Here is a 22,557-nt window from a genome sequence, read left to right as displayed (position 1 = left end):
TCCTCAGTGCAAATATCTTCTATGTGCTTTTATTGTTTGCCAGGCAAAAGCAAAAGGAGAATTCAAGGTTAGAATCTGAATTTGAATAGATTTGGTCTGGAACAAACCCACATTTTTCCCAGTGAGGCTAATTATACCTTTGAATGTCTTAGCAAGAAGTGGGATGGCATTCTGCTGATGAAATTTGATCTGTGGTTAAAGCAGAATTATGGGTTTGACATGAGAATCCCTGGATGAATTCTCTTGTTTAGATAAAATTGGATTATTAGCTGTGCTGGTTTTGGGTTTAGTTTTTGAATCTAATCAAATTTCTGGTCTGGCTTTTGCAGACTTAAAGATTTAAAAATGCAGGAGTGCTTGCATGAAATATAGCAGATTTTAAAGTTATTTCCTATTAAATTTCAGTGCAAACTATTATTTACTATTATTAACAGATTAATCACATTCTAAATAGAAATGGAATATGAGCTGGATTCACACTGCAACTAAGCATTTATCTTTTCTAGATCTTGCGCTTGTGCCTACATCTGTGGAATTTTGAGAGTTGTTTTTTGTTTTCTTTTGAAAAAAGCAGCTAAAAGTTAGAATATGATCCATGAAGGCACTTCAACAGTTGCCATGGATGTATATGCATGAAGCAGTGGAAGCTAATTGGAAATCCTCATATGTTTGAATGAATCCTTTCAAAACTAGAGCTGGAAATGCAGTGCTCAATTTGTATTTTGACCAGTGATTCAATCACTGACCTTGAATAAACATTTTTTGGCTGTTTTACAGTAGTGCTTCACACTGAATGATATGGTGGAGTTTAGTTAATTTTTGTGTCTGAGTTGAAAGTACTTTTTAAACTGGCAATTAGAAGAGAGAATGAAAGTTGTAGCCATATATGATGCACATGGCTGTACTCTGAAAATAAATGCAGAGATTCCTCTTCAAATTTGGATAGTAGTAGATAGATAGTGGTAGCTTTTATCACATTACAACAACCATCAGCTTTGGAAATACCCCCATAAGGGGGAAGGTGTATTCTTATTATTTTTCTTCACTTAATTTGCTGTGTTTGCTGTGAGGAAAGTGTAGTAAAATATTCAGTCCAAACAACTAAACAGATTTGAAGTGCTGAGATTTGTGATCTTAATCACATCATGCTTGATGGTTGATTATTCTGTGAAATATAATAAATTAAATGTAGGATTTACTAATTTTAAATGGTAATTTTATTGCATCATTTAATGCTGTAAATTTCCACTGCCAAGGGTTGGAGTGGTTTTATGTATAATGCTGTATATAAAACAGTATATATTGTCACTTTCTTGTGAAGGACATTTTGGGGATTTTATTGCATGCAGCAAATGCATAATGGCAGTAATGGTCACTGTGTGTCAGTATATTATCATACAGCATTTAATGCATTGTCCATGCAATGCAAGGCACGTTTTCTATATTTATTTATGGTCTATGCAGCTACAAGTTCAAATCTTAGTAAACACTTCCATTTTGTCACTTGTCTAATGAAGCACTGGGTTGCTAGATATCAGTCCTTACTGCTTTTTCTCCAATGTGACATTGGAATTGAAGTACCAAGTTTATGTAGGTGTAATTTGAATAACCATTTGCTTTCCCCTTTTTCAATCAGTAACAATTCTTTGAGTGTTGAAGGGAAATTTGTGGTTGGAGAACATCTAATGAGATTGCACCAGTAAATTCTTTTTGAGAAATCACAATGAAATCTCCCAACATCTTTTATAACATTCTAATATTTTTTAAAATAAGCCTTATACAAAATATGCTTGTGATAATGCTCTCCTTAGTAAGGCTACACTTGATTCCAGAATGATGACATGTGAACTCTTTTGTTGCCTCTCTATGTAACTTAATGTTAGTTCATTATCAGTAGAGAATACATAATTGGTAGACACATTCCAACATGAAAAATAGACATACACTTTTGATCTTGCTAAGTCATAATCACAAGTATTGTGTTACCTTCTTAGATTGAAGAGTAGGCTGCTTTCTTATATTAAATTATGAGATTTGAAGATGTGGGTCTAGTTTCTGTTGTCTTTATTGCAGTTAATTTATAATTTAGTTCATAAATATCCTGTGAATTTCATACTATGTTGATATTTATTATTTGTAGAGGGACTATTCAATAAAAGGTATTAAAATGTTTTCTGTGTTTTAAAGTAGCAGCAGTTCATGATATAAATATGTATCAGGATATGTATCTTGCCTGCTCTGCACTTTTTTGACCACTTGTCTTTGTGTTTTTGCATAAAGCATTTAAAAGTTGAATCTTTATTGTCTTATGTCACAGTCAGTCACTTAGGCACTACTGTAAACTTGAGGTTTTTTTATACTAGCAAAAAGCCATTTATTCAAATCTATTAATCCTTGTTTCCATCTTCCTGATGTAAAATTGCTTCAGCTGTATAAATATTTTCTTTTTCATGTCAGTTAATTTGTAAATCTATGCCATAAAAGAAGCTTGAGTTTCAGACCATCAAGTAACATGATTTAGTACACTTGTTAGTACAGTGTCCTTGATGCAACCTTCAAGTTAAGTGAAATAATGCAATAAACACTTGAAAACTACTAAAGAGAGCCTAGAATCTAGAGGCTGAAAAGTAGTCCTTTTAAATTCAAAATTTTAATCTATTTGAAATAGCATACAGATATATATAAAATAGTTTTCTGTCTGTATAGGAGGGTTATTATAAAAGTTATGTAACACAGATTTGGGGAGGAACACTTTTCTATGTGAAGAGGAAAATCACAGTTGTGTTTCACCTTTGCATGCCTTTTTCCCTTTATAAAGCCAGATTTTATTGTCACACATTGCAACTAAATGCTGAGCCTGATATTTAAAAACTGGCATGTTTACCTTTATGGTGGCATTTGGGGCACTCACGTTAAATGTGTAAAATACCACACATGCTCTAAATTTAAGGAATGAGGGTGCTAAATTTCATTTTATTTGCACTCCTCTTACAGATGGCTTCACTGAAGATAGCAATATAAACTTAATTGAAATGTATGCCCTGTAGGTGTTTATCATGAGAATTTTGAATTCAGGTTGAAAATAGAAAACCACAGATCTTTGGGGCAAATTTCCCCTTGTAATCTGTATTTGGAAAGATTGCTCAACTTATGTGAGTAGGAAAAGACCTTAAATATACCTTGTGCACTTTTAGTTGTTTGAAATTTCATAGAATGGCCGAGGTTTATGTGGGTTGGATGAACTGACCTGACACAGAGGCAGGATTAGTCTGACCCCTCAGGTAGGAGCAGAACTATAAACTGGGTCTTATGTCCCATTCTCACAGAATTATCTTTCATAATTAATACAACCTCATTTTTTGGTAGATTTTTCTGACAATATCATTTGAGATGAAATTATGTGAAGAGAAGTTTTCCAACAACTCAGTTCCATTAAGAATATCTGTATGTGATGGGCACAGAATAGCTACTGTGGTAGATATCCCATGGGAGAAGGCTCCAGCTTGCTGGAACTCCACTGGGAAGCTTAGAGCTGCCACTGACTTCTTCCAAATGGGACACATTCAGCATGTCAATAGACTGATAAAATGAAATATTTATGAGAGAGAACTTGTAAAAGTTTCATTAAAAAAAAAAAAAAAGCCTCCTACTCTCATTACCGGTGGAGGGAACCATTTTCTTTTTTGGTTTCAATCCATTAGTGCATAACTGCAAGTCAGTAAAACTAAAAACTATGTTAATTTAAGCAGTAGTGTATGTATTGTTCTAAATGACTACAAAGGATGTTCAAACAAGCCCATGATGTTTTCACTTTGGATAGCCATGGAATTTTCATCAGGGATCAGACTGACCAAATGTAACTTTATATGGTTACTTACAGAGCTTAAAATTGAATCAGCATCTGTCACAACACTAGTGTCAGCTTTGAATAGAACTGAACAGCTGTCAGAATGCACCCCAACAGGTTTGGTGTTTCTGCGTGTGTGGTAGGCTTGTGACACTGGATATAAGACAAAGTAATTAAATTAATGGTTGAACAAAGCATGAGCTTGCTGGTTAAACTTGCTCCCCAGCCCTTTTCCTAATCACTTCTGCCTTAAGAATGTATCACCTTCCAGCTGTTAATTTTACTTTATTGTATGTTCCAAGATATGCACAATGGTAAGCCTAAAATATTCTGGGTGAAATTTGGGTCAGTACTCAAAAATTCCATAATCCTTTACTTTTTCTGTCAAAGTAAAAAGTGGAAACTGTTATTAGATTATTCACAGAAGAAGCATCTTATTCTAAAGGCAAATTTCCTTTTTTTTTTTTTTTACCTCTTAGCTCCACTTATTAATTAAGGGCTTGTAATATCCCTTCTGTCCCAGTTTCTTGATTCCTAACAGAAATTAATTCCACTACAGTAATGAATTTAAATATGCCATATCTTAGTCTCCCTCCTTTGACAGTTATTACCCAAATATACTTTGGTAATACTCAAGCTGCACAATGCTAAGCTATGTAAGTCTTGAGTTTATAAATCCATGCAATAATAGTTTGTGGGGGGAGAGAGAGGTTAGTAGGGTTTTTTGTCTTTTTCAGTATGATATTAGGCACACATTTTTTCCCCATAAACTTAGATTTTGAACCACAATTATCTGATAGTTGTGAATCTCTGTTTCCCTACTAGGAGTCTGAATTCAGTGATTTTTAAGATACTCTTTTTCAAAAATACCTATACATTGTTCTTTCAGCAGTCATCTTCTCAGCTAACCTGCTAGGCTGCCATGTGTCCATGCCCTGGCAATCTCTTGGATTACAACAATCTGCCCATTTTTCCTACACTATCTTTCACGGAGCCCTTTATGCTTGGCATCACCAAACATCACCAAGCCCTTCTTGGAGACTTCAGTAATGAAGTAATATCCATTATATTTTTTCTACTTTTTTCACTTTTCCATTCAGCCATCACATCCCCTGTGCTGTTCTGTGTGAGGACACATGGCTGAGGTCACTGCAGACTTAAAGAGGTGCAGCAGAAAATGAAGCAGGGCTGAGGGGGGCTTTTTTAGGAAGATCTGCTTGCAGAACCTTTTCATTCATGTGTCTGCACACATATCTCCTGTTGATGTGAGTTTCTCTTTATGCTGCTGTTTCATTATGAGCATGATTCTGGGTTGCCACATGGCATTTTTGTCTCCTGTGCAAGATAAAAATCCACGTAGAGGTGTTGAGAACTGCAGAAGACTAATGAAAGTTTTAATATAGCTTTGTTGAAAAGTAACCTTATCAGTTTTATTAAAATCATGTGTATCTGTTACATAAAGCCCAACTGGCAGCTCGTTTTCTTCAAATTTGGCATGGAGGAGGCTATTTGATACTTCTATTTTTGTCGATCTTTAATTCCAAACACTGTAGTAATAGCAATTGATTCAGTGCATCACATTGAGGTTCATGCTGCAGATGGCATAAAATGATTAATCAAGGGAACAAGGATAGAATATCAGTTAATATAGAAAGCACATTATGTTTGTTTTGGGACAAATGCAAGAGAGTCAGATTGCATTTTGCTTATTTATGCAAACAAAACGCTACATATGGCATAGCTGGTTGAGGCTAGACATCAGAGGGTCCTGTCTCAGCCTCCCCATATATTATCTGTGCATTCATTCCTGTGAATTTGCAATTTCTGTGAAATGCCCTGTGATTTGATTAGGTTCTTCTGTAATTCAGGAATTGGAGATCTGGGACTTTCTGCAATGGGCCTTTTAATAACTCACCTTGATGTTTATATAACCTCTTCTTTAAAGTATCCTGTTCCACAGCTTCCTTAGTTATTCACATTCTTCTCTTTCAACAGCTACCTGTTTAGAAAGCTTTCCTGGATTTCCTTAAGACAAAGTAGGCTTAGAGGATTTAGGGTTTCTTTTTTTATTTTCATTTTACTTTCTATTCTTTAATAAGAACTAATTTTTATCATAATAATATCCCCTCCATTTTAGAAAACAATTTCTATGTTGAAACTTTCATCCAAGTTTGTTATCCAGCTCTTGTCTTTTCAACTAAACAAGCTCATTTCTTTCAGATTCACCAAATGGGTATCTTAGATTATATTCATTCTTTATTCTTTACACCCTTTTTGTGTACAAAGGCACGTTGTCACTCTTGAACAATGAGAGAAACTTAGATGGTATCAAGACAGCAGAGCATTTATATATATATATATATATATATATATATATATATATTTTTTTTTTTTTTTTTTTTTTAATGCATGTCAGCATTTGGGTAAGCATATCATAGAGCATAAATTACCATTTTGGAACTGTGTTATATTACCATATATTATATTACCATGGTTTTTTGTATTATTCTGAATCTTTTCTCCCTAGATGTTTCGGGATTTTTGGTTGGATTTTTCTTTTTAACAGTTCATCTTAATTCTCAGTATCTGTGCTTGATTTTCCAAATCTTTTTAATCCTACATTACATTCAGCTGTTTTTTTCTTGTATACCTAATGTTTTCTTCTTGAATTGCCATTTTTCTTTTAATCCTTCATTCTTTAGATTATCTTCCTACATTACTCATTCAGCTAGCTAATTCTCTCTGTTTGTTGGAGTTGGTCTATTATCCTTTTTTACTGCTATGAAACCTTCTTTTCCTTGTAATAAAAATAACTTCTTGATCTTGCACTCAAAGTATTTTCTTTTGCTTAGATTTACAGATAATTCTGCCTTAAAATTCATATATAAATTAACTGTTCTTGGCATCTTTTAGAATAAGATATTTTCCTAACCTGCTGGAAGATATTCAGTAATTATGTCTCACATTATAAGTTTTATCTGTATCACCTTATATATTTAAAGTTTTAAATAGTTTTTCTATGCTTCTGTTGTTTATTAGGGGAAGTTCAATAAAATAAAACTGACTGTGATGAGCCAGTTACACAGAACAGAGACAGAGAAGTTCTAAGTTGTTTTACTGTAAGGGCCACATTAGAGAGGCTCACATTTCCCCTTAATTTAAAAATGCAAAGAGTGAAGAAAATTTAAAAATTAAGAATTGTTTTCTGCAGATAGGGAAGCCAAAAATGATGCAAGAAAAAAGCCCATAAATATTATTATGAAGATTTAGAGGTGCTTTTATGTAAAATTGCCCATTCTGATACAATTCTGACATTTGTATATGATCACTGAGTCTAGAGTTTTCCAAAGGTTAACTTGACAACATTGGTTTAAAAATGCAACTTTCTGGGAAGAAACTGCAGAATTTGCCCACTTAATAGAATATACAGTATAACTAAGGTGGCGCAGGTGGAAAAAATGGACAGAAAGAAGAGTTTATAGCTAGGCTCCAAGAGGGAAAGTACAGAGTAGGAATCTCTTTAGGGGGCAAGAGAATTAGGGAACAGCTGAAAGAAGCACAAGCTGAATTCATGCAGCAGCCTAAACAGATGACAGGTAAAGAAGGAAATGAAAATTACAAAAAAAAAAAATAAAGTTACAATCCATTTGGATAGCAAGAAGTATTTGCTTATATATGCAAGAAGCATAAGAGAGGAAAGGGATGTGAGATGAGAAGTTTGAGTGCAAGTGCAGGTGCACATTTCACTGCACATTTCACCCAGGGAAGCAGAAACCTTGTGCAACTTCAATGTAGAGTATTAAAGATTGATGCAGATGTTGTAAGGAGGGGTTGCTTTTTAGGAGAGAACATCAGCATATGAGATGGAGGAGCTCTGTTTGAGAAGTCTTATCTAGAGTAAGAACTACTAAATGTCACTTAGAAGATAATTTTCTAAAACATCCTTTATTTTGAAAAAAAAGCAAGGGTAAAAGTCATCTTACAAGTAGGGAATGAGTATGCTGGTAAATAGAAAATACCCTGATCTCTGCTTAGAAAGTGACTTGGATTCAGAATTCTGATTAGTCTCAAAGAAAAGGCTAAAATCTGCTCTGTCATACCTCCAGGAAGTCATAGTTACATTCTCAAATCTTTTTCATGGTACAGGATAGAATTTAATATGGAGAATTGAATGTGCTATAAGAACTGGTTGTCTTTAATAGAAGAATAAGAAACTGACTTTGTGATCTTGTATTTGCATGGTGAGGGAAGTATGGACTTCTAATTATTTTGAGGTTTTCACAAACATTTTTGTAGGGTTTTGTCCTAAAAAATAGTGAAAAAAGCTAAAAAAAATTCTCTATTTTTTCAGAAGAGCATCAGCTCCTATATGAAGTCTGAATTCCTATCCTATTATGTATCTTCTTTTCTCTGTTTTTATATTCAACTTCTGTTTCAAGTCAGTAATTTCAGCTGACTCAAATGGGTGTTAGCTTTGTATCAAATTCAAAGTGATATAGTCAGTGTTTACTGTGGCTTAGATGAGAATTCTGTCCTTCATAATCTCATCATAAAGCACATGCAAAAAAAACATCTAAACCAGAATGACCACAGAACCTGTAGTCCCAGCTGCAAATGTATTTTTAAAAATAATTCTGAATTTATTTATATGGATTTTTTTTTACAAGGAAGTATTTGTTTTATTTTTAAATCCTTTTTTACTCTGAATCGTATAATGCCTTCTGACAATACTGTACTCTCGATCCTACGTGTAGACAGGAAAAAAAACTCTCAATGCTTTTCATTGCAAACTTAGTCTGTGGATGCTATTTCATCTGAAAAGAAAAAACAAAGACAAACTCTCTAAGGCAAAGTTCTGTCTATAATAAATTTCTCTGTAAGAAGCATATTTATAATTATGGCTGAAGACCTCTTTTTTCCTTGTTTCTTTATCAAAAAAAAAAAACAACTTTGTCAATAATCATTAAAATCCATTTATATCACGTTATAGACTGAGAAATGGCTTACCCCTTGTCACATAAAGTATGATTTATTAGAGTACATTTTCTCTGCTCTTCTCTTTCAGCCATTAGGAATGCAAAATTTAGATCTAAATTTACTAAGAATATTCTGGTACAAACTGTTCAATGTAGTAAGTCTATAGACATCCCACCTCTCAAGGTTGTTTTACCTGTGGATTGCGGGAGAAAATCACTTGTATCTTCTTTCTGAAAATTTAATTTATTTAGCTGATTAGAAAAGAAACAAAAATGCATATCATTCAGCACACGAGTGACCTGTGTCATGATTAAATTTATCTTTATCCTGAACAGCCCATGGGATAGGTGGCAGCTGTCTGTACATATTCAATGCTTCTCCTAGACAGCCCTGAGATTTCAGGTGCAGTTTGGCAAGAAGTACGAGTGGATGGCATGAACTGCTTGAATGCATCATTGGCTGTGAAGGACATTCTCTATTCCATGAATGCACAGAATTCTCTCTCTCTCAGCCCTGCTCAGGCACTTGGCAGCTGCTGACAGGCGGCGTCGTCACCGCCTGCTTGTGTCACTAATGGCACCAACCTGAAAGCAGAGGCAAGGTCAGGCTGTCCTCAGCACAGCCCCAGCTGGCACTGCTCCATTTCCATCAGTAGCAGTTATGTTTTTTCCACCTAGAAAAGGAAAACTTGCAGCATTTTCATCCTTTAATCTGCCTCTTCTAAGGTACCATTCTGTTCCCAGGTGAGTCTTCAAGAAGCAGCATGTGAACATGGACAAAGTACCCTCACCTTTTTGAGTGGCACACCTTTTCTAAAGCTCGCTGAATAATTTTTGTTTAGAATTTTCATTCTAAAAATGAAAATGTTGAGATCGAAAACTTCATTTTACTTAAGGAGACTGTGTAGTACAGAGAACACCATCTCCTCGTCATTATGTAATGTCCAGCATTAAGTTACTGTTCCTGTGAGCATCAGCCAATTATAAAGTTAGACATGAAATTTGTGTAATTGGTAATTCCAGAGAGGGAAACTTCCTGTAAATGGATTCTGCTGGAAATAAGGGTTTCTGAGGATCCTTCCTTTTCCCACCTACTCTTTTCCCTCCTCTAGTACAACTGTTTGGCATTTTCAACTGTGAAGATTCAGTCACTTTTCCATGCTGTACAAGAAATGGAGTAAATGGGAGCAAAAAATTGAGGAAGAAAATATACAAGACTGTTTGTGTGGGAAAGAAAAAGAGTACGTGATTAAAATTAGTACTTGGAATGGGACATTGAAATATTCCTTTAAATACTTGGATGATATTTGTAATACTTCTTCCCTGGGATTTACAAGGACAATGAAAAAAAAAGAAAAGAGGGTTTAGTGTCACAATATGAACCGTAAATATCTCTCTAATTAATCCAGTCCTTTCCAGCTGCTCAGCTGCCTCCAAATGTTGTTTTGACTATCAAAGAAATGCCTAAAATTCTTTTAATCCAGAGTACAGTGGGAATTACTTTGTCAACTCCCTTGTCTGGTTTCTGATATGGACCACCAAATTTACAAGGAATTCTCAGAAAAAAACTGTTTTCTTCAGAGGATGCTAAATGATGAGTGTCAGGGAGACACTGCTTAAGGAAAGGAGGAATTTAATTTTTTTTCATTTCAACAGGGGAAATTTCCCCAAAGAAGCAAATAGATAAACTGAGTAAATAGAACATGGGTAGTCAAAGTAAAACATTCAACAGATGAATTGTTAAAAAGATGCTAATGTGTTCTTTATCTGAAATTTGGGAGGCAAGATGAGGATCTAGAAAATCACCCAATGCACCTGAGTGCGTTACACAGATTTCCGAGTTGGGGTGGGGTGGGGTGATGAAGACAGTCCTTCTGGTGGAAATCCTGGGAGAAGCAACCAGTGTGTCCACAGCCTCTGAGCTAGATCTAAAACCACAATTATTCATATTTCATAGGTTTAACTGAGTTAAATCTGAGAGGTTTTTGGCCTGTGCCAGCTGTCACACTCCCAGACAAAGTGCTGGGACTGCACCTGTGACACCAAAAAAACAGGAAGAGGGAAGGAGTAATGCTTGAACTTCTGTACATGCATGTGGGCTCTGCTGACAGAGCTGCTCTGGAGAGTGGACCAAATCCCACTTTTTGGCAAGGCTGACATAGGCCAGTAGACTCTCAAACATAAAATTCAAGCACATCAATGTGAGGTCTTCTGGTGGTTTTGGGAATACAGCCTTTCTCTTTCTTATTGCTGTTCTTAAGCAATGTGTTACACAAAGCTAATAAAACAGATGATTTATACTCACACACAGAAAATGTTGAGATCAAAAACTTCATTTTACTTGAGGAGACTGTGCAGTACAGAGAACACTGTCTCCTTGTCATGATGTAATAGTCCAGCACTGAGTTACTGTGAGAATATGAAACTGTGCTTGTACTCCTGTGATACATCAAAGATTCTGTCTAAACTAGGTAAAGAATTAAAGAATCACGTTATCAGTGGTCTGTTCTATCTAATTAGGATCAGTTTAGCAGGGGTAGATTAGCAGGTGTCAGTAGGGAATTTACAGTTTCATTCTTGCAGCTGTGTGGCAGCAGAGGAGGGGGCACCACATGCAGCCCTTCTGTGAGTAAGGAATGAGGTGCTGTGGTTCCACAAGGTGGCACTAAGAAGTTGTAGGAGAGTTGGACTGAATTAGTATATTGTTTTTAGTTCTGTGAGAACACTAGTTCTGAAATTTTTCAGTATAATTACAATGGTGTTTTGACCATTAGTCTGCAGTAGAAAATATCCCCATTTTCATGTGGATATGTTTTCTTTGTGAGGGAATGAAACAAGCTGATAAAAAAAAAAAAAAAAAAAAAAACCACCAAAAAAAAAAAAACCCTCCTTCTATGATTTTTGAAACACTTTGCAGTTAGCAAAACATAGTTCATGGATTACATGTACCTTTCAATCTATGCATATGTTACATGTCCAGGTATAATTCTCAGTTTTTAATTCCTTTCCTAGAATAATTGCTTACAACTACACCATGCATCAGTGTTCTTGATCCTATTTTCTCAATATGTTAACACCATTAAATGGTCCATATTAACAGTATAGATATATGCTGATGTATATCCAAATATATTCAAAGAAAGTGAGATTTTCCAATAATCTCCTAATACGCAATAAGTGTAATTTTTATTTTAAGATAGAAGGAGGGTTAGCATTAGATTGTAATGTGAGCTGATTTTTAGAGTGTCATTATTTCTTTTTGTTATTAGGCTATAATTACACAGACTATAATTAGACTATGAATTAATAAGCTAGCATTGCAGTTTAAAGTTTGAGGTTTAATTGTAGTGAATGAAAGATATTAATGATAGGGAAGACTGCAAATACACATGGAAAGCTTGGAAGAAATCATTTGTTGTGGATGAATGTCTAAAATAGTATTTCCAAGTACCTGCTCTATTTTTCTTTAAACACATGCCTCAGTTGAAAGATTTTTCCTTTGGTTTCAAAGGACACTTGCATAGTTATATGCCTTGCTAAATCAGAATATAGAGGGTCACTTATGGACACACCAAATAGATTTTCAAACTCTATGAACTTATACTTTCTTCATGTCTATAAATTCAAAGATGTCCAGCCTGCAATTATCTTTGCATTTAAATATTTGAGAGCGAAATTCTTCTTGTTGTTGTTTCTCATGTGGGTTTTTCTTCCCAGCTACCCCACGTCTAAACATATATTTGGAGAGTACCCACAGCAAGGAAAAGATCTTAATTTAGTCATAATTGTCAAAAATATAACTTGATATATATCTACTGGTGTATGATGCCATTATTTTTATTTTCTCATTTGACATTAAATTTTGAATTCCACTTTCAGAGTTCTAGACCTTTCAAACTTCAGAACTTTGGCACCTGACTAGGTGTCATATCCTGCTGCTTAGGTCATCTCTTTTTCTTTTTCCTGACTGCTCTTAATGGCAAAATGCATCAGCAGCCTGACAGTTACATACAGAAGCCTGAATCTCCAACTTCTGAACTTTCTTGAGCCTGGCATTCAAAGCCAGGGAAGTTACTAATTGCTCAAGCTGAGACTCATGAACTCATCCCTCTTTTGTGCGAGCACTGAACTCTGTGTATAAGTTTAGTGGCACCACTGTCCCAGTCATTTTGAAAAGCTGGGCCTGAGGGCTCTGTCACAAGAAAAGCAGCCTTCCTTGCAGGAGTGAACCAGACAGCTCTGTCCATACTAGTAAACAGGCCAGGGCCAGGGCCAGGCTGCAGAAGTGTCCAGGTGTCCGTAGCTGCAGTCGTTAACAGACCAACAGAATGGCTCCTGGCCTCTGGCAGTCAACTCTTTTAGCAATGTCAGTGTTCAGTTCAGTGACAGCATCAGCTAGCGCTTATTCCCAAAAAATTCCACAGTGAGATGACCTGAGATGGGGCAGGGAGGGAGGGAGGGTGTCCCGTGGTGCAGCCATTGAGATGTGAGCCGCACTAAGCCACTTCCCTCATGGCCTGAGAAGGAAAATGGGTTATGTCTCATTTTATGTAATACATAAAAGATGGCTTAAGAGATCCCAAAACTGTGCTCTAGCCCAGTTGTGAGTCTTGCCCCTGGTGTTAAACTCAGAACTTCTATTTCTCTTGTACGAGAAAAAAAAAAAAAAAAAAAAAAAATTACTTTACATTTACAGCTCTAACCTAAATGGTTCAGGACTGTGTCCCTGGATACCCTGAACTGAGAAGTTCAGCATGACAGATTATTAGCCAGAATTTAGGGGACTCTCTCTATTTGGTGTATCCTATTGGCCAATCCTAGGTGGTTTCCTAATTAGGATATTGTGTTTTCAGATTGCCCTCTGAAGTTCTGTTCTTAGTTCAGATCAGTCATAAATGACTTCTGTTCTCAGTTAACTCACATCAGAATCCAAAATCATCTTCATATTTCTGTCCACAGTTGTAAAAATGTAAGGAAAAAATGCATTCACAGTTTTACCTGTGGCAGCTTAAAAACTACATAACATCTCCCTGGCCTATGGCACAAAACACAAAAATGACTAAGTGATTTACAAGCTATACTTACAAGGTATTTAGAAGACAGAATGCATAATGGAAAATGGAAGAGCAGTTTTATGATTTTATTCAGAATGATAGGCTTCTTATGTTGTACTTTTATTTCAGAAGTGTACCTAATATATATAAACTGCTAATGATTTTTCCTCATAACTGATAATCTGTAAACCCATTACTGGGAAACATAATTTCCTGGATCATGCTGGAGTTACTGAATTATTTATTGCCCTTTATCACAGCTTTTCTTGTTGTATAGTAAAAAAAATGTGAATCTTTACCTGCAGTTATAAAGGCCAGAGTAAAATGTTCTGAAATCTTACTGTCATCATGAAAAACAAAGTTGAATGACTTGATGAGCTCCGTTTTTGGTCATAGTCAGTTTGTTTATTTAGTGGTACAGAAAAATGCACTCTTTATATGCTAGACATAAAATGACAGGATTCATCTTGCCTGCATCCAATTGAATGGATTAATTGTATAGCTCTCTTGGTATCTGGTAGAACAGACATGTATATCTCCAAAAGTCAGTTAATCTTTTCTTAAACAGAGAAATTAAGAGATGCACCAAAATTGTTATTGAGATCTTCTCATTCCAGCAGCACAGAATTCAGGACAAATAATTTATCTGTCAAAAAATGTGCATTTCTTCCACTCTGAGGGGCGTGCAGAATGATTGCACTGCTTTTAGACCTAACAGGGGAGTTGGAATGAGATGATCTTTAATTTTTCTTCCAACAAAAACATTCAGTGATTCAAGGATTCTCCATTGTCTACACATATAGGCAGTAGCCTAAACAGCAAGTGCTTTGTTTTTAATTACCCCTTTGAATTAACTTCAGTCAAGTCTTAATTTTTTGTAATACTCATAACATGGTATACCCAAAGGAAGCATCTAATTTAATCTTTCTTAATGTTATTCCAATAGCAAAATGAAGAAATAAAATATGTAAAAAGCAAATGGGATCTGTAGGGAAAGCAGCCTTTTTCATAGGTACCTCTTCGTTTCTGTCTTCACCACAAATCTCTTGAGTGCCATTGTCCCAAAAAATCTGTAGCAGTCAAAATCTTTTTTACTCACCTTAGTGCTTATGATCTTATTCCACCAGAAAGAAATAGAAATAAATAGCAAATTAATTTTATAAGTATCCAATTATATTTTCTTCGATAAAGTAATTCTTCCTCTGGATTTTGTAGAATTCTTTTCTATCTGTCACTGCTCTGTTTAGGAGTTGGAGTTTTGCATGTATTCCTTTGATGTCCTTCACAGGTTCCTAGGATAAGCCGGGTTGCAAGTGACTTGAAGAGGTCTCTGGTTCAATATCAGGTCTACAATCAGGCCAGGTTGCTCAGGGCCATGTCCAGTCTGGTGTTTAAAACCTCCAAGAAGATAGATTTACAACCTCACTGGGCAGCCTGTGCCACTCAGTTTTGTTGCCAATTAGTATATTCCTCTACTATATACTGTAAATTATTATAACAAATACTTTTTTTTTCTCCCTAAGGTTAATCTCAATGAGGGAAATTCAGAAAATTAGTTTTTTAACTCCCTTGCTAAAAGCTAGGACTTTTATATTTCAGAAAAATTTCAGGACAGTGCCTGGATGGTCTGGTAGGGCAGGCTGGTGCCCGTCTCTAGTTCTTCTCAATTCTAAGGGTTGAAGTTTTCTAGAAGAATTTTACTTTGAATAGTTCCATTGCAAATCAGAAAGCATGACAGCTCCTATTTGTTTATCTTATTTTTCCATTAGTTTTTACTGCCTTGGAAGTTATGTTTCTTTATGAAGAGAATAAATAGATCTGCCTGGAGGCAAGGTTGCCCTTTCCCAAGGAAATGGGTTGGGGAACACAAATGTCCATCCTCTAGTGAGGGTGGTGGAGAGGAACATGGCAAAACCACCCAGGAGCTGCAGTTTACACTGAACCCAAGAGAGGCAGAGAGAAGCAATAACCAGGCCTCAGTGGTGATGGAAAGCAATTTCTGCAGATCAAAGACTACTTGGCAGTTTGCTTCAACTCAGAAGCCCACTTAGTTGGTTGAAACCAAGCTTAAAGGACAGGCAAAGGGAGAGGTGCTCATACCCATTGTGTCTGATCTAGTTGCTTAAAGTATTCTTAGTTGTAAATTCCCTATTAAAAGTAATTAAATGTTTAGTGGATTCTTTTCTTTTCTTTTCTTTTCTTTTCTTTTCTTTTCTTTTCTTTTCTTTTCTTTTCTTTTCTTTTCTTTTCTTTTCTTTTTTCTTTTCTTTCCCTTCCCTTCCCTTCCCTTCCCTTCCCTTCCCTTCCCTTCCCTTCCCTTCCCTTCCCTTCCCTTCCCTTCCCTTCCCTTCCCTTCCCTTCCCTTCCCTTCCCTTCCCTTCCCTTCCCTTCCCTTCCCTTCCCTTCCCTTCCCTTCCCTTCCCTTCCCTTCCCTTCCCTTCCCTTCCCTTCCCTTCCCTTCCCTTCCCTTCCCTTCCCTTCCCTTCCCTTCCCTTCCCTTCCCTTCCCTTCCCTTCCCTTCCCTTCCCTTCCCTTCCCTTCCCTTCCCTTCCCTTCCCTTCCCTTCCCTTCCCTTCCCTTCCCTTCCCTTCCCTTCCCTTCCCTTCCCTTCCCTTCCCTTCCCTTCCCTTCCCTTCCCTTCCCTTCCCTTCCCTTCCCTTCCCTTCCCTTCCCTTCCTTTCCTTTCCTTTCCTTTCCTTTCCTTTCCTTTCCTTTCCTTTCCTTTCCTTTTCTTTTCTTTTCTTTTCTTTTCTTTTCTTTTCTTTTCTTTTCTTTTCTTTTCTTTTCTTTTCTTCAATAGCCTATTTTGTTCTTTGGAGTGATGTCTATAAGGAAAACACATAGACAAATACATTCATTATTTACTTTGACTGACTCTGGGTCCTGTCACAAAAAACGTAGCACAGAATTTTTTTTTTTTTTCTCCCTAAAATTGGCTTGTTTAATTTGACTTGCTGACTCATTTTTCCAGCTGGTCTGTCATCCAACTCAATTCCAGATGAGGCAATAGGAAAAAGAATACTCTTTTGAATATCCCACCCTCTTGCCAAACCAACAATTAAAATCTCCAATTTTCATTGCAGTTCTTTATCTTTGTTAATTATCCAAGGAACAGTAAATCAGATATATTGTCTCCTGCTTGTTGTCAATAATTTAAATTCTAAATTCTTTATAGATTTGTTGCAGATTTAACACACTGCTGTTTTTCCCTAAATTACACAGCATTTCGCAACTTGAATCCAACTCAGTGTTTCATTTTTACATTTGAGATCAAATGCTAGACAGTCCAGTCTAATTGACTCATGTGTTTTCTACACACACAAGAGAGCCCACATGACTTGGTAGCTTTTAATCCAAAAGGAACATCAGGTCTCTCAAGTATCTAATTAGTGACCATCAGTGGGGTTTTTCCATAGTTTTTGAGAAGAGTCTATTCTGAATCAAATGTTCAGTGGACAATGAACTTGGAGCAGTGTGAATTCAAAGAGAACAGGAATATAGTAGGCAGGGACCTTGTGAGCTGAGAGGTGCCAATATAAAATTACATGGTGATAGTCAGATAAACAAAGTAGGTGTTAATTAAGTAGGAGAAAGATCTATTAGAAGAATTATAGCTGTCATTTTTTTAAAAGATGTCAAGAATAAAAGGGGGATGGCAAATGTGGTACAGTATTAATAAATGAGATGTAAACATGCCAGGTGAAGTAGTTTTTGCATTGCCAATACTGATATTTTCAGGGTAATAGAAGGTATTTTTCATCTCTCTTTATCTAGATGAACTATGAGGAAAAAAAAATTACCATCATGCAGGCATAGTCATTCCTATACCTGTCTGTGTAACCAGAAATGTAATTGGCCTGACGTATTAGTGGGGAATGACCCTATATGGACTAGTCTTAAACAACAAAGCAAGCACTTCAATCAATGTTCAGTGCAGCAGAGTAGGTGCTTTAGTTTTCCTTTTACTGAAAAACAAAGGGGTTGTATGGATAAAGAAATCAAACCATATTGCTAATTAAGAATGGCATCCAGCACAAAGCTTTGTTTGCCCTTCTTGCATATAGGGGTCAGCACTAATAAAGTTTCACCATTTGCTACCTGCTGATGGATGATGTGATGGATTCCTGCAGCTCTTGGTTAATACTCCCGCTCTGATTATGTCACACAATTTTTTTTTGCCTATTTGGGAAGAGAAGATTTGGGTACTAATTGTACATGCTAAATAATGTGGTGAAAAATTCTATAAATAGTCTTGAACAAACTTAGCAATGATCAGTAGTTTACAAGGAGTCTCTGCAATTTTTGAGTGCATTATTTAACGAAAACATTGCCTTATTACTTACAGTCTGCATGCAAATTAATTGTAGTATATTTTAATTTGAAGCATCAAATCCATAGAAAGGGATTTTCATTCTGATTTCATATTCATACATTTAAGTGGTCCATAAAGAAAGAGATACCTTTTAACAGAAACACTCAAATTTAGAGCAACATATTTGTCTAGAAGCTAAAAATAGTATTTATAATTTTTCTGTCTGTCTGGTAAGATTTTTAATATTTTTAAATCAATACCAGGTTTGGGGTTTAAATTTTTCTCATTCAAATCAGAAAATTTGCAGGGAAAACCATTTCAGCTGAAAAGTCTGTTTTCAGTCCAAAACTTGGAGAGATTTTGCTGAAGCCATAACTCCTTACAGTTGCTGAGATAGATTAGAATACCATTGTGTAAAAATAATAGAATTATGATGAAAAACTCCACAACTTAAATTACTACCAAGAGCTTAAGGTGAAAAAGCAGAAGCTTAACCATTGTATGGAAGTTGAAGTCTGTTGAACTAATTTAGTGGTTTTACATAAAGAAGACTGAGTCTGAGAAAAATAAGAAATTGTTTTGTGTAGTATCTGAAAATTTCATATTTTAAATCCTAAAAATCCTGTTTTGCATTGTTTTGAATTCTACTGCCACACATATATTCTTTTTAAGTCATTGGTAAGCATCTAATATTGATATGTTTTTTCAACTCATTTAACAAAACCTGAAGAATTATAATTACCACTCTAGAATAAGGAACCTAATAATTAAAATACTTCATGAACAATCACCAATGTAAGACATTTAAAGTATGAAGGCTGTGTAAAAGAGCATTCTTCTTGATTCTACTTCATGGAAGAAATAATAGGAATACATAAAGTCCCATAATCTATTTTTTTTTTTACATCTCTTATATATATTATGGTTGTAAAAACTGAAGAAATCATAGTTTTTCAATTCAAATTTATGAAAATTCTAGGTATCATTGGCTTGAGGGTCACAACTAATAAATGATACATAGTTGTTTTATGCATGGTTTTTAACTTGCACAGGTACGTGTGTTCACATTTTCTGTGGGCCAACATAATTATGATAAAGGACCCATACAGTGGATGGCCTGTGAAAATAAAGGTACTGTGTCTTTCTTTTAAATTTATCTTCACTAGAGTTTTGGGTAGGTGTCTTTGTCTTTCTCTAAAAATGGCAGATTTTTCAGCTCTATTGCATTTGTTATTAAAAGTTCCAAAAGTTAATTTATTACATTATATATACATGAAAAAAATCACATGTAAAAAATAAACTGGTATATTTATTTCTTTATTACTTCATTTAAAACTTCATATTGTATTAAAACTACCACAGTAGTTTTTATAATAATAAGCCATTATGGTTCAGTTTTGAGAATATTTGTTTCAATAGCCATCTATGTAAAGTTGGAACTGATGACAGATAAGAAATTAGGCAAAGCTGGTTTAAATTAAGTGGTCTGGACAAAGAGATTTTTGTTTGGTTAGTTGGCTGGTTACATTTCTTTCTGTTTTCCTCCAAAACTTACAAGGGGTAAGATACTTAGAATTTTTTTCCTTTTTAAATAAAAATACCAAAATTATTCTTGCTATGATTTCTTAGATTCTGAAAGCTTCTTATATTTTTTCTATTTTTATTCTGTTTTCTTTATGTAAGACAAAAATAAAAAGTAAAGAAGATGAAAGTAAGGAAGTAAAATGTTTTCTACATGAAATTTTTACATGAAAAATGTACTCAGAAATATTTTAAGAGTGTGAGAAATAAGAGTCTCATTTATCTTATAACTGTACAACAAGGCATAAGATATAGAGATATAACAGAAATTAGAAAATAAATAATAGAAAAGAGATAAATAGAAAATATATAATTTATCAAACATTTGCTTATGTTTTAAATAGACCAATTTCCAGGCCTGACTGAAAATGTTAAACCATTTTACAAATTGGTGAGAGCAAGAGGTGAGAGGCGAGCTGGATTACAAAGGCTCTGGAAAATTAGGACTAACAGGGAAGGAGATAAAGATATGCTCAGGCAGAAGAGTAAGAAGTGTAGCATAAAGCAAACATAAGAGAAAGACATAGATACAGAAAAAAATAAAACAAAACAAACTAGAAGAATCCATAGCCTGGGTGAATAGCATACATATGTGTCATAACCTCACGAGTCCCTCAGCATGCTGACAAGTCATGCAGAAGATACTACAACTCCAAGAAGAGCAGATTGTATTGTCAGATAACTACAGAAAATTGACGTTTGTGTTTTGAACAGCATTTTTTTTTACTAACATCTTTGTATCTCAAAATAATGTGTGCACGTGACCTCCTTTGTTTTAAAACAAATGAGGACCAGCTGGTTTAAAGCATAACCACCTATGTAATGTTATTATTGAAGCAAAATCATCATAATTTTCTGTCCAAAATTCCTGTGATTATTTGTTTGCACTTGTAAAGAAGCAGTTTTATTGCATTTTTCCTAAATTAAAAGACTTTGCATACAGCAAATGAAGTTACTAAAATCAATAATTTTACCTCTCTAATCGTACGCCTCTTCCTTTTAATCTGACTTAAAATTTTTTTTGGACTGAAGATGGATCTTAGTGCCTGGCTTCAGTCTTATTACATAGACAGTATTTTAAATAATTTTAATTCAAACAAATGAGCAATACATTTAGTACTAAATAAAGACATTTCTGATATACGTTCTCTGTGTAGGAGAAATACTCATTAGCTTTTTTTCATTCTACAGAGTGCCTTATATTTTTACACTATGAATTCACTCTTGTGGCAGAGCATAGCTATTTTTACATTCCTATATGCATTCAGCATATAATTATCTTGCTGTCACGACATATTAAAATAAACATTAAATTTACTTGCACATCACAGTAACTGGGATTTCATGAGTACAAACTCAGTATATGATACAGCCTTAAAACAAAAACGGCTGAAGGAAACAAATTGTAACTGGCATTACTTAAGAGTAACTACCTTGGTCTGAATAACATGGTGACCCATCATGTGGCCATGCATTGTGGTGGCATCTACTAAAAAGTATTTCATTCATAAACAATAATTCTAATAAAATTTAGATTAGAAATTATAAGCTAAATGAAATTCCTCAAGAGTAAGAGGCCAGCAATCTATTATAGTAAAATGACATTATTTCTGTTTCAAATTTTAGGTTATTATTATGAAATCCCATCCATTGGAGCCATAAGAATAAACACCCAGGTAAGTGAGTTGGCCAAATCCAGATGCAGTTTTAAGACATAGAAAGTGGAGTAATATATGTCCTTGGATATGTTTGCTCTTCACCTCTGCTAAAATCAATTAAATTTTAAGAAAAGATAAAAATATTTAAGGTGTTGTTCTAGATTTAATAGATTTAAGGGATTATTCTCTTAAAATGTTCTACTTTTTATTTTAAGTTGTTGCAGTGAACCAGTTTGAAACGTTACCCTGGCCAGCTGGCCCAGAGCAGCTTGTGTACTCTCACAAGAATGGTCACGTTCACCCCCTCCAAAGCACTGACCACGGGCACACCATGGAGTGTCTGAAGTGCTCTGTATCCTGCAGGCCCCTGCACAAATCTCTGCTTTTGGCTCAGCTTTCCTCCAGGACTTACATGGTTCCTTTTGATGCTGAGACGCGACAGCAATTTTATGATAAAAGTTCCATAAAACCAATAATTTTTTATAGTGTGTCTAGGCATTCGTAGTTCACCTTCTGCCATAGTTTCTGCATGATCCAAAGGGTTGAAACTACGTGGAGGAGGCTGTGGATGTATCTGAGCCCTGCTAGAGCATCTGAACTCCTGTGGGTGCTACACTATAATCTTGCTTTATAGGAGAGGTATCTGAATGATTCCAACCCTTTTGGAAGAGGCTGCACTTCTTTCCTTCAAAAAGGATGCAGAAACATGTTAGCAGACTTGCATGTAGATAAATAAAGGCTCAGGACTCTGGGATTATATGATGAGATCCAAACTGAAGATGGACAGTGCAGAAGAACCATTACTCTTTTCAGTTTTCTGAAAGTCCAGGTATTCACATGTTCAGAGCAGCAGATAAATATCATAGCAGTTCTTTGTCCTTCCAAGGCCAGGCATGACATTTTTGGCAGAAATTTTTTTTGGCTTGAATAGGAACCCTTTGATTCTGTTAAACTCTTCCAGACAGTGTCTGGCAAGACGTATCCCTAATAAGATCAGACAAGTGAAAAAAGTTGATGACCGAAAAAAGTTTGATCGCATCCACTCCCAAATAAGTCGAGAAATCTGACATCTCATAAGATCACCAGCTTTAGCCATACTCACAAACTGAAGGAAGGCAGGAAAAGGAGG

The 22,557-nt window shown here is 35.3% G+C and overlaps 1 protein-coding gene across 6 annotated transcripts in view; it reads left to right on the top strand.

The window, feature by feature from the left end:
• The window catches only part of CACNA2D1 (calcium voltage-gated channel auxiliary subunit alpha2delta 1), a 357,434-nt gene that overhangs the window by 281,806 nt on the left and 53,071 nt on the right, over window positions 1-22,557 (top strand). For all 6 annotated transcript variants that reach the window (XM_085569965.1, XM_021543146.3, XM_085569969.1 and 3 more), the window contains exons 13-14: window positions 19,242-19,320; window positions 21,397-21,446. In XM_085569965.1, the coding sequence (XP_085426091.1) occupies window positions 19,242-19,320; window positions 21,397-21,446 (129 nt within the window). The remainder of the gene's footprint in view (window positions 1-19,241; window positions 19,321-21,396; window positions 21,447-22,557) is intronic.

The sequence above is a fragment of the Lonchura striata genome, chromosome 1A, assembly GCF_050655825.1.
Source record: "Lonchura striata isolate lonStrDom1 chromosome 1A, ASM5065582v1, whole genome shotgun sequence".
Classification (NCBI taxonomy): Eukaryota; Metazoa; Chordata; class Aves; order Passeriformes; family Estrildidae; genus Lonchura; species Lonchura striata.
This window is presented reverse-complemented; position numbering and strand designations above follow the sequence as displayed.